Genomic DNA, 12,655 nt, shown 5'->3' with positions numbered 1-12,655 from the left:
GCAACTATCAAGGACTGTGTGCCTAGAGCCTGTGCTCCACAACAAGGAAGCCACTACGATGAGGAGCCAGGGCACCACAATGAAGAGTAGCCCCCACTTGCCACAACTAGAGAAAGCGCAAGTGCAGCAATGAAGACCCACCACAGCCGATAAATACATCAATAAATCTTTTTTTAAAAAAAGAAAGCTGAGATTGAGAGAGGTTGAGCAACAGAAAAAAATAGCACAACCAGGAATTCTAACCCAAATCATGTTCTTTCCAGGGTAATATATTGTCTCTTTACTTCTTTTGATCCTGAATCAAAATCTCACTATTATGGCAGAAAAATGTTCTTGATGAATATAATTCCACTCAAATACCAGAGAAACATCAAAGAAAACTGGCTATGAACACTTTACTAGTTGTTCTGACAACTTGTACTTTTATTGAGTTATGTTGGATAGAAAATAGGAAGTTTAATTGGTAACAGACAGAGGTCAGGGGCCAAAGAGAATGTTAGGAGGCAGAGAAGGGGTAAGAAAGAAGGGAGAAGTGGTGTGGACATGGAAGACAGAGAAACTTCTGGGCTGCCTCTCCACAGCTCATAACAGGTCATTTCAAGGTGAGCCCAGCTTTCTGGAGAGCACAACTTGCATTAAATGTAATAATAATTAACCTGTGTCTAGTATTTACTTTGTGCCAGTCACTCTTTTAAGTCCATTACATGTATTAACTCATTTAACACAACAATCCTGTGAGTTGTCTTTTGATTAACCTCATTGTACATATATATTAGAAAACTGAAGCAGAGAGAGGCTACAGTTTCTATTTCACACATGAGGAAACTGAGGCACAGAGAAGTTGAATAACTTGCCCAAGGTCAAGCTAATGAATGGTAGAGCTGGAGTCTGAATTTAGGATTTTGACTCTAGAGCCATGTTCTTACTCATCATGATATAGTATCCCTCCTAACATGTAAAGATAATAATTGTTTAAGGAAATGTTTACTTCAGGTATATGTGTGTGTGCATGCACGTGTGTGCTTGTGTTTATAGTGGGTTGGATGTAAAGTGTATTTATTCCTGTGAATCAGACAAAAGTGTCTAAAAGCTACTGTTCTAGCAATAGTAGCAATGCCTGAATTGCACATTTTCAAACTCACTAGAGATAATGCCAGATTGCTCTCTAAAACAACTGTACCCAATCACATTCCCATCAGGGCTGTAAGAAAGTTACCTGCATTCTACATCCTAACCTGAATTTAATAACATCAGACTTCTGATATGTTACCAATCCTAGATGTGAAGTTGTATCTTATGTGGTTTTAAATTACATTTTTCTGATTTCTTTTACATCTTTTCATGTTTTGGCCATTCAGGTTTTGCCTATTGTGAATCATCTGCTTATATCCCTTACTTGTATATCATTGTATACAATAACAATGTACACAATACAACACTCACAACAACTCTCTGCAGGAGCTGGCGGTACAAACGAAGAAACTCATTACTCATTACAGATTACTGGGAGTAATCTTGTTAGAGGTCACCAGCTAATAGGTTGTTGACTTGGGATTTGAGTTGAGACCTAGGGGACCCATATCTTTTGTTTTACAATACATACCAGAGACCAAGGCCTAGTTGGAAAAAAACAGAGAAGGGAAGAAATAATTTCCAGCATGTAACCATGTATGTCTAATTAGGTTTTGTTGAGATGAATACAGATTATTTCCTTGTATCTTCACAACAAGCTGTGGGATTAAAACATGTTATCTCTATTTTATAGGTGAGGAGACTGAGGCTCAGGGAAATGAAGAGATTTGCTTTGGAGAGCTTAAATGACTGCTAATAAGAAACAGTATCAATAACAATCCAAACACAGGTCCGTTGCTTACAAAGTCCGTACCTGTTCCAAAGAGCCATGTCTTGACCTAATGTCCCACCTTCTTAGAGATCCAGGAAACTGCTTCTTCTTGGACAGGGCCAGGACTACACCTACCATTTTTCTGCAGAATCCTGGTCTGGGGTAGCCTTAACTAACTGGTTCAGCCCTGATGCCTCCAGTAACCAGCCAAGCTAGGTTAGCTCCTAACCAAGTTTCATAGATTCAGCTCCCACTGCCCTGTGCTTCTCTGATGAAACCCACACAAAATCTCAACACCTTCCATGGAAAAACCAGAAAATTCTAAGTCAGAGTTCTCAAACTTGGCTGCACATTAAAATCACCTGCAGAACTTTAAGAACTCCTGATGCCCTGGTAATACCCCATACTGACTCCATCAGAATCTCTAGGGATGGTACGCAGGCATCCATAATAGTTAAAACTCCCCACGTGGTCCCAGTATAGAGTCAAGATTGAAAACCACTGTTCGGGCATCTTCTTCAAGCTCCAGCAGCCATACTCACAGAGAGGTTCCCACGTTTTAGTACTCATACGAACATCTTGGAGGACTTAAGATTCAGATTTCTGGCACTTACGCTCAGAAAGTCCATGTTTTTGTCTGGACCCAGAAGCCCAAATTCTTAACAATCCCCTCAAATAGTTCCACTGCAAGTCCTTAGCAGACCACATTTTGGGAAATGCCACATTAGGAAAAGCATTGCATGGAAGTGGGGTGGGAACAGGAGGCCTCTGGTCCTTTAAGGACTGATTAAGAGACTACCTTTAAAGCTGTGAAGCAGAGCAGGCTAGGGCTGCTTCTTTTCATCTAGTGGATAAGGTAAGGGAGCAGGTCCTGGAATGGGCCTCTCCTTTTAAATACGATCTTGTTCCCAGCTCTGGAGCGCAGGATGGGCACGCTGCCTTGTCCCACCTGCTGTTTCTGTTTATTTGATGCAAAGAGGACAATTTAGAAAACCTCTTTTTGGTTCAGGAGATCCTACCAGAGGAAGAAACATAGGACCTGCCTGCCAGCCTTTCATTTTTCCTTGCTCTATCTTTTGTGGTAGTGGAGCCTGGATGCTGTTACCCATGTAAAAGGAAAGGTTTAAAGTGGTATCCTTTGGGCTTTTACCAGAACATGTTGCTGAACACCAAGCTTTTCAAGATGGTCCTTCTGAGCATCCTTAGAATCCTTCTTCTTTGGGGACTGGTGCTTTTTATGGAACATAGGGTCCAAATGACACAGGTAGGGCAGCCCTCTATTGCCCACCTGCCTGAGGCCCCTACCTTGCCCCTGATTCAGGAGCTGCTGGAAGAAGCCCCTGGCAAGCAGCAGAGGAAGCCTCGGATCTTAGGGCATCCCTTACGGTATATGCTGGAGTTGTACCAGCGTTCAGCTGACGCAAGTGGACACCCTAGGGAAAACCGCACCGTTGGGGCCACCATGGTGAGGCTGGTGAGGCCGCTGGCTAGTGTAGCAAGGCCTCTCAGAGGTGAGTTATCATACTATATTGTTCTGGTGCGGGGGAGAGAAAAATGGGGAAGAATAGTGTAGAAAAAAGTGGATCTGTCAGTTTTCTGTCAGGCTTCGCATTGCCTACAGGGTGGGTGGTTTTCTTGGGCTTGGTTTCTTGATTTTCAAAAGATGACACCCTTGGGAGAACCTGGCTCCAAATTTGCTTCCCTTTAGGGCTCCAATTTAAGAACAGATTGCCTTGGGGTCTACCTGAGACTTTCTCTCAGGCCCCAGGGCAACTGAGTGATGTCTCAGCTCCTAGCTTTCAAAGAAAGTCTTAATGCTTATTATATTACTGAAAATTATAATTGAGAAATACTCATGTTCTGTGGAGGGCTGTTTGTGTTGTTTTATTCTTAGAAGACAAAAGGTACAGGATGTTGAGTTGGGGAAATTTACAAGGCCTCAGAAAGGACAGAAACAGGCTCACACCTGAGAGTCTGTTATTTAATCCTTAATGATAGGGACTCTGCTTAGCTGTCCTGAAAGGCTTAGCCTAATTTTTAAAGAAAAGGGAAGCAGAGAGCGAAGTTAAATAACTTGCAGAGGTCGCAAGGATGGGGTGGCAGAGGCAGGAGTTGAGCTTCAAGTCCGTCTTGTTTTATAGTCTGTCCATAACTACTTAAGTGTTCTGAATGTCATACCCTGATATCCTGGTATACGAAGCAGTTTTTCTGTTTAGACTATGTTGCTAGTTTGGGTTTGTGGTACCAAATTACCAAATGTATTTTGGAATTTTCTTTGTTTCCCTCATGGTTCCCTTCTGCTTTAAACATCTTCATTAGACACTGATCTAGGGCAGTAGTGGGCTTATGCAGTGCAGGGTTCTCTAGGGAATGAAGAAAGCCATCAATCTCAAGGAAATCTTGGGAACCTGGCGAAATTAATCTTAAGCCTTTGCTAGTCTCAGAGATGACAACAGACATGATTTACCTCCCTCCTCCAAGTAAAACAACCACTATTCCCCTAAGCTAAACTTTAGTGTGTGCTTACCATATGCCAGGCATTAGGCACAGTAATTTTACAAACATTGTCTTCCTTAATCCTCCCCAATATCGTATGAAGTAGTTGTGTGTGCGAGCTCAGTTGTGTCTGACTCTTTGCGACCCCATGGACTATACCTGCCAGGCTCCTTTGTCCATGGAACTTTCCAGGCAAGAGTATTGGAGTGGGTTGCCATTTCCTCCTCCAGGGGATCTTCCCAACCCAGGGATCAAACCCACATCTTCTGTGTTTCCTGCATTGGCAAGAGGATTCTTTACTACTGCTCCACTATGGAATACTATGAATATACCCATTATATAGGTGAAGAAAATGAAGCTCAGTGTAACACAGCTAGTAATTAATAGAGCTGGGTTTCTAACCCAGGCTTTCAGGCTTCAGAGCCTGTGCTTTTAATTATCCTGCTGTGCTGACTGCTTAACAGACTTTAATTGAGCACCAAGCACTGTGTTTGGGTTGGGTATGAGAAGGCAAATAACTGCTCTAGGAGCCCCCACTATAGTAGAATGGATATATAAGTAATAACATAATGGTGGTACAGCACAGCAAATGCTTTGAAAAGGATAAGCAGTAGGATTCCTGGGACTCCAAGAAGAAATGGGTTGCTGCTTAGGGAAAGGAGAGGGAAATGCTGAAATAGTTGAAAGGCCTCATTGGAGAGGTGGCATTTGAGCCAGACTTTGCAGAAGGAGTAAAGAGACTATGGATACAGGGAGGGAAGTGCATTCTGACTGAGGAAAAAGATAACTTGATGTGGTTGGAGATTCACTCACCAAGTATTTATTTGGCAACTGCTAAGTGCTAGGCGTTGTTCTAGGTGTTGGGATGTGATCAAGATAGGTATGGTTCTCTGGGTGAGACAAGTAAGTAAACATGGATAGTTGTAAATTGTGGTAAATGCTACCAAAGAATGAAATAGGTGGTTCTGATAGAGAATAGCAAAGAAATCTTCCCTTTGCATGGGATTGTCAGTGAAGGCATGTTTGAAGAGGTGACATTTGAGCTGAGGTCTGTAAGGTAAGAAGCTTGGCATGAGAAGAGAAGAGAGAAGTCTGATCTAGGCAGAGGGAACAACACGTACAAAGGCTGAAAGGTGGAAACAAGTACTTGAAGAATAGAAGGAAGATCAGGATGGTTGGAGCCTAGTGAGATTGTAGAGAGTGGTGGGATATGAGACTGATGAGACTCAGGGATGCAGTGGTCATTACAAGGAATCTGGATTTCATTCATAAGCTGCATAAATCAATTCTGTACAGATGATATGAGGCTAGAAAGTAGAATGTCTAGAATTAGGCCAGTATCTTGGTCTGACTGTGGGACATACTGGTATCTAGGGACTCTGGAAAGGATCCAGAAATGGATGACAAGAGAGTTGGGTCTGATCATTCCATCAGGAGATGATCCAGCTGAATCAAGCTTGCTTTGAGAGCTATTCCAGGTTCAATCGCACAGGATGTGTGAGTCAGACATTTCCCTGAAAAGTTCTGAGCAGACCCTTCCTGGCCCTGATCCTTAGCAACCCCACCCTGCTTCAGGAAATATGTGATGTCAGGGTCTGAAAGGAAAGGGCAGTTCCTAACCAGACTGCCTGCTAGAGATTCGGTTTAGATTCCTTTTCAGGCAGGGTGGGGCAGATGTATGGGTGGGTGTCTTGGAAAGATTATTACAGGATGGGAGTATGGAGTAACTTGAGAAAGCAATTACAAGCCTGGCTTGAGCTCTGTCTGAATGATATCCAAGTGCCCCAAACTTGAGGGTGTATTAAGCATGAGTTGGAACCTGAACTTTTAAAAAAACTTGGAGTATGGTACTGGAGAAGGAAATGGCAACCCACTCCAGTATTCTTGCCTGGAAAATCCCATGGATGGAGGAGCCTGGTAGGCTACAGTCATGGGGTTGCAGAGAGTTGGACACGACTGAGTGACTTCACTTTGAAGTATGGTTTCACTCATATGTGGAATATAAAAACAAAATAAATGAAAAACAAAAATTAAAAACTCAGAAACAGATCAGATTAGTGTTTACCAGCAGGTAACCAGGGTTGGAGAGTGAGCGAAATAGGTGAAGGGAGTTAATTGTGTGGTAACAGATGATGGTAACTAAGCTTGTGGTGGTGATCACTCTGTAGTGTACACAGATGTTGAATTATGATAAATTATGATTACGAATTTTGCACCTGAAACTTGGATACATAACTAAAATCCTGATGCATCAAAACATTCAAGAGCTTCTATGTTGAACATCCCAAGCTTACTGAATTCCAGGGTCATGGATTCAGTGGAGAAGGAAGATTAGGTAGATAATATGTAAATTAGCATGGCCATGGTTAGTGACTGGACATGGAAAAACAGACTGGTTCCAAATAGGAAAAGGAGCACGTCAAGGCTGTATATTGTCACCCTGCTTATTTAAATTATATGTAGAGTATATCATGAGAAATGCTGGGCTGGAAGAAGCACAAGCTGGAATCAAGATTGCTGGGAGAAATATCAATAACCTCAGATATGCAGATGATACCACCCTTATGGCAGAAAGTGAAGAACTAAAGAGCCTCTTGATGAAAGTGAAAGAGGAGAGTGAAAAAAATTGGCTTAAAGCTCAACATTCAGAAAACTAAGATCATGGCATCTGGTCCCATCACTTCATGGAAAGTAGATGGGGAAACAGCGACAGACTTTATTTTTCTGGGCTCCAAAATCACTGCAGATGGTGATTGCAGCCATGAAATTTAAAAAAAAAAAAAACTCACTTGCTCCTTGGAAGGAAAGTTATGACCAACCTAGACAGCATATTAAAAAGCAGAGACGTTATTTTGCCAACAAAGGTCCATCTAGTCAAGGCTATGGTTTTTCCAGTAGTCATGTATGGATGTGAGAGTTGGACTATAAAGAAAGCTGAGCGCCGAAGCATTGATGCTTTTGGACTGTGGTGTTGGAGAAGACTCTTGAGAGATCCAACCAGTCCATCCTGGGGGAGATCAGTCCTGGGTGTTCATTGGAAGGACTGATGTTGAAGCTGAAACTCCAGTACGTTGGCCACCTGATGTGAAGAGCTGACTCATTTGAGATGACCCTGATGCTGGGAAAGATTGGAGGCGGGAGGAGAAGGGGACAACAGAGGCTGAGATGGTTGGATGGCATCACTGACTCAATGGACATGGGTTTGGGTGAACTCCGGGAGTTCGTGATGGACAGAGAGGCCTGGTGTGTTTTGGTTCATGGGGTCACAAAGAGTCGGACACGACTGAGCGACTGAACTGAACTGATGGTTAGTGATAGCTGAAGATGACAGAAGGGTTTTTCTTGCTATGCCTGGTTTTTGTAATCGTTGCTCTTGACCTTTGCCCGGAGAGGGCGCAGAAGGTCAGAGCACTGCAGGTCCCACTTTTCAATGCTTTGGCCACTAGGTGTCAGCGTCACGGTTTAGATTAAAACAATCACTTTGTAGTTCAGCTGGTAACGAATCCGCCTGCGATGCGAGAGACCTGGGTTCGATTCCTGGAGAAGGGAAAGGCTACCCACTCCAGTATTCTGGCCTGGAGAATTCCATGGACTGTATAGTCCATGGGGTCGCAAAGAGTCGGACACGGCTGAGCGACTTTCACTTTCAAAAGATGCAGCTTTTAAGTAGACTTCTTAGCTGAGGTCATTTATATGACTGGGCCTTGTTGAATACGGTATTTACAATGAATGGGGTAAACGAAGAATCATTGCCGGTAAGAAATGGAAAAGGGGGAGACTGAGGATTAAGGGAGAACCTGCCCAATAATGGAATAGCTGCTCAAGAAGAAATTCAAATAGAAAGCAAAAGTAGTAAACACCTGTCCCAACTAGAAAAAATTATTCCGTGGCATCTCCAACCCAGATTTGAAGCGATAGCAGACCATACCCCCCAATATTGGACTGTCACCCTAAAGCTGCCACTATATAGTGATATAGCATGAGGATTTATTATTAATTCATATGTTTCAATGACCCTCTTAATTGGTCACCTTTTTAATAGTCAACTAAATAATACAATATATACAGACAGTTCTGTATTTGAAGTGTTTTTCTCCACCTAGGACTATGAGTGATCTAAAAATGAGCCACAATTTGTCATCTTAAGGGAAAAAGACCTGGACTCAAATCTTCATTCTAACAAACACTGGCTTGTGTGTCCTCTGGCATAGCTTCTCTGAGCTTCAGTTTCCTTGTCTGCAAAATGGGAATAACAACTATCTCATAAGGCTATTGTGGATTCAAGAGCTAATGCATGTAAAGCATCTAATACATTATATAAGTGCTCAATAGATCACTATTATGATCTTAAATTCATTTCAGGGCTGCTTGTCAGTTTGTACTGAGCCGGTCTGTTAGGGAGACTAAGGCTAGGAGGTAAGAAGCTAACGCTTTGCTCTTGTTCCCTCTTACTAATACAGGCTCCTGGCACATACAGACCCTGGACTTTCCTCTGAGACCAAACCGGGTAGCATACCAACTAGTCAGAGCCACTGTGGTTTACCGCCATCAACTTCACCTAACTCATTCCCACCTCTCCTGCCATGTGGAGCCCTGGGTCCAGAAAAGCCCAACCAATCACTTTCCTTCTTCAGGAAGAGGCTCCTCAAAGCCTTCCCTGTTGCCCAAAGCTTGGACAGAGATGGATATCATGGAACATGTTGGGCAAAAGCTCTGGAATCACAAGGGGCGCAGGGTTCTACGACTCCGCTTCGTGTGTCAGCAGCCAAGAGGTAGTGAGGTTCGTGAGTTCTGGTGGCATGGCACTTCATCATTGGACACTGTCTTCTTGTTACTGTATTTCAATGACACTCAGAGTGTTCAGAAGACCAAACCTCTCCCTAAAGGCCTGAAAGAGTTTACAGAAAAAGACCCTTCTCTTCTCTTGAGGAGGGCTCGTCAAGCAGGCAGTATTGCATCTGAAGTTCCTGGCCCCTCCAGGGAGCATGACGGGCCTGAAAGTAATCTGTGTTCCCTCCACCCTTTTCAAGTCAGCTTCCAGCAGCTGGGCTGGGATCACTGGATCATCGCTCCCCATCTCTATACCCCAAACTACTGTAAGGGAGTATGTCCTCGGGTACTACACTATGGTCTCAATTCTCCCAATCATGCCATCATCCAGAACCTTGTCAATGAGCTGGTGGATCAGAGTGTCCCTCAGCCTTCCTGTGTCCCTTATAAGTATGTTCCCATTAGCATCCTTCTGATTGAGGCAAATGGGAGTATCTTGTACAAGGAGTATGAGGGTATGATTGCCCAGTCCTGTACATGCAGGTGACAGCAAAGGTACAGATAGATCAGGTTTGCCCAAGAAATTAGAAAAGGATTTATAGTAAACAAATATTGTTAAATCTGAAAGTGCTCAACCCAAGTGCTCTACCCATTCTGTAGATTCTATTCCTTGCCTTCAGCATTGTACTTTAAGTCTTCTTCCCCTATTTATGAGTGTCTCACTTTATAAAAACAGTTCTGATGCCAAATATCAGTATGTTTTGACCACTAGTCTGTCTTCTGAGGATCTAGAAGGTTTGGGGTGAAGACAGCAACTTGAGATTTTATACTCCTCTTCCTTGCCTCCTGAATCCTAGAAACTATTACCTAATTGAAGAGACCGCTTGCTTCTGTGTTTGGATTTCCCTCTAAATCTAAAACTGTTTCTTAGATGGACTAGGAAACTTTTAAGCAGTAATCTCCCTAGAAATCTTTTGAAGGAAACAGAAGGGAATCTTTTTCTAAGCCATCAGGGTTTTTCCTCTCAGGCTCTGAACCTGGCAGAAATGCCTGGGATGATCCCTTTATTATCCTGCTGTGAAGAGAGCAGCCGTTAATAAAGCCAGTAGGGAAATGTGAATGGAGCAGAGATGACAATCATTTCAAAACCTCTTATATCTATAGTGAAAAAATGAAGAGTTGTCATTGTTGATTAGAATTATATATGGGGGAGTCATTTTAAATTTTCTCTGGAACAATAGATTTCACAGGGTATTTTCTCATTTTAGGTAATCCTTAAACCCTTGTTAATAATCCTACAGAGAAAGCTTGCTGGTGGCTCAGAGCCTGAGAGTTGGCCTGGTTGGGAGTGGAAGGCATAGAAGGCTGCAGTTAGGAAGGTTAATAGGGCAGTGGGGGAAGGGTGAAATGTGCTGAGACCTGGGGCTGACTTCATACTGGGCTTGCTTGTTTGTGTGTTCAGCTGGGCTCTGAGCATGGGTCTCTGGGGGAGACAGGCTTGCTGTATTGGGAGGCATGGAGTTCTGCCTTGGACTAAATAATGCTTGCACTGTGACTCTCTTCTATTCCTGTGCTGTATTGAAGTAATGGGGACCGGGTTGTGTTGCAAATAAATCATTTTTGTTGTTATAGAGAGTCTTGAATGTTTGGGAAATTGGGAGACAGTGGGTGGAAGGAATTTATTTCCTTTATTCCCTAGGCTATGGCCAGGAACTCAACCCCAATCCCCCAGCATGTAGTTGGAGTTCTCCCTGAAGGCAGCACTGCTAACAATCAGCTCTCACCAAAGGGACTGAAGTAGCCCAGTAAGGCATTTCCCCTGCCCAACTGACTAATCTTATGGTTGTTGTCAATGAAATGAGACAGATTTAGGGTGGTTTCATATATTGAAATATTTGCCAAACATATATCCCTATCTCTTTTTTACCTATCATACATTAACTTATTTTTACCACTCTATTCTCAATAATTGGTTCCAATTAAATGAAATATCTTACATGTCTATAAATATATAAATTTTATTCTGCCTGATGGGTTATTCCTTAACATCCTTTTGTCCATCTACCTTCTTTACTGTATCTTTAGGAATCAGCTCAGGTATTTCTCTTCATCTCAAAGCCCCTCCTGATACCCGTGACTCAGGTAGGATCTCACTATCTGTGCTCACAGCGTTGTTTGCTTTCCTTGAAGACACTCTAGTGTAACTGTGCTTGTTGCCAAAAGATGAAGCTTCTTTTGAGAGTTTCAACTGTGTTTTACCCATTTCCTTATTATTGGAGACTGGTCCTTGATGGATACAAGCATCGGACAGTCACACTTTTTTTGTGAGGGATGCATTCTTCCTAACATGGAATATTTCAATGTTCACATATCTCATTTTCCACTGGAATAGATGCAATAAAAGATAAACTTTGTATATAAAGCAGGGTGAATTTTTGTGCCTCGTTATTTCAAAATCATGATTCAAATTAGAATGTGACAGCTGTGTTCTTGAGTAAGGCAGTTCTTGGGATTGTTAGTCTGTGAGTTAAAATGGGAGAGTAAATGTTGGCTTCCAGGCCAGTGATTTCTGCAACCCAGCTGGGATAGGCACAAATACCTAACAGGCCTGAATGCAGACCTCGGTCCCAGGACCAGATTCTGAATTCAACATCTCAGTGTTCTTTGGAATTTTCAGGAAATCATGATCTCCTAGCCTTGATTTCTGAATATGTCTGAAACTTAATCTGTTTATGGAGGGCTCAGGGTTAATTCGGAGAAGGCAATGGCACCCCACTCCAGTACTCTTGCCTGGAAAATCCCATGGATGGGGGAGCCTGGTGGGCTGCAATCCATGGGGTCGCTAAGAGTCAGACACGACTTAACTTTCACTTTTCACTTTCATGCATTGGAGAAGGAAATGGCAACCCACTCCAGTGTTCTTGCCTGGAGAATCCCAGGGATGGGGGAGCCTAGTGGCTGCCGTCTATGGGGTCGCTCGGAGTTGGACACGACTGAAGCGACGCAGCAGCAGCAGCAGCAGGGTTAATTGGCCCTATTATCCATTAAGCCCTGAGCTGTCAGAATATACAAGGAAAATACTAGCAAGATGGAATCAGTTGTGATTGATGTTACAGATTCTTTTCTTTTGAAACATTGCTTTCAAATCAGCACTTTTTCTCAAGTCCAAAGTAAGAGATCTATACCTCAAACCTTTGGGAGAAAGGAGATATGCTTGCTAGTGAAGGAGGATGTATGGATGGCAGTCTGTCTGCCAAAGTGGGTGGAGAGAAATACTTACTTGGTCCAGAAATAGAAAGCAGAGAGTAAAGTCCACCTTGTCCCAGCTCCCCCACTGAATAGGCTTGAACTCTATTCAATGTGTCAGTGCCTAAGGAGCAGGTATTTGAGCTTGTTTCTGACCCTGGAGCTCTGTTGCATTTACCTAGGTAGTATATTTTGTCCAATTCTGGACAAAGTCGGGGAGCAGGTGAAACTTATCTTCAGTTTCACCAAATATTTGGTGCCTAATTCTGTAAAACTTTTCAAATGTCTTCAGTTAAGTCT

The 12,655-nt window shown here is 42.9% G+C and overlaps 1 protein-coding gene and 1 long non-coding RNA gene across 4 annotated transcripts in view; one reads left to right on the top strand and one right to left on the bottom strand.

Moving 5' to 3' along the window:
* The window catches only part of LOC147340377 (uncharacterized), an 80,133-nt gene extending 77,769 nt beyond the window's left edge, over nucleotides 1–2,364 (bottom strand). The window contains exon 1 of the long non-coding RNA XR_015159390.1: nucleotides 1,886–2,364. This is a non-coding gene — a long non-coding RNA (uncharacterized LOC147340377). The remainder of the gene's footprint in view (nucleotides 1–1,885) is intronic.
* A 200-nt stretch (nucleotides 2,365–2,564) lies between these two features.
* Nucleotides 2,565–10,738, top strand: BMP15 (bone morphogenetic protein 15). 3 transcript variants are annotated; one of them, XM_086388759.1, is made up of 3 exons: nucleotides 2,565–2,699; nucleotides 3,165–3,354; nucleotides 8,800–10,738. In XM_086388759.1, the coding sequence occupies exons 2-3, from the start codon at nucleotides 3,234–3,236 to the stop codon at nucleotides 9,654–9,656; spliced, it is 978 nt and encodes a 325-aa protein (XP_086244885.1). In that variant the 5' UTR covers nucleotides 2,565–2,699; nucleotides 3,165–3,233; the 3' UTR covers nucleotides 9,657–10,738. The 3 variants fall into 3 exon arrangements, with proteins under 3 accessions (XP_086244885.1, XP_086244886.1, XP_086244884.1); XM_086388760.1 differs by lacking the exon at nucleotides 3,165–3,354 and having other exon boundaries at nucleotides 2,591–2,699; XM_086388758.1 differs by lacking the exon at nucleotides 2,565–2,699 and having other exon boundaries at nucleotides 2,735–3,354.
* Nucleotides 10,739–12,655: the final 1,917 nt, after the last annotated feature.

Source organism: Bos grunniens, chromosome X (assembly GCF_055505025.1).
Source record: "Bos grunniens cultivar Pamir isolate PY7600 chromosome X, Bosgru_T2T1.0, whole genome shotgun sequence".
Taxonomy (NCBI): Eukaryota; Metazoa; Chordata; class Mammalia; order Artiodactyla; family Bovidae; genus Bos; species Bos grunniens.
The sequence above is the reverse complement of the archived record's forward strand: the minus strand, read 5'-3'. Positions and strand labels throughout refer to the sequence as shown.

What these genes read in the sequence shown, in the direction of transcription:
- BMP15 (XM_086388758.1), top strand. Translation starts at nt 3,000, where the DNA reads ATGTTGCTGAACACCAAGCTTTTCAAGATGGTCCTTCTGAGCATCCTT. An exon ending in TGTAGCAAGGCCTCTCAGAG is followed by an intron (nt 3,355 to 8,799) that starts GTGAGTTATCAT and finishes TTACTAATACAG; the next exon opens with GCTCCTGGCACATACAGACC.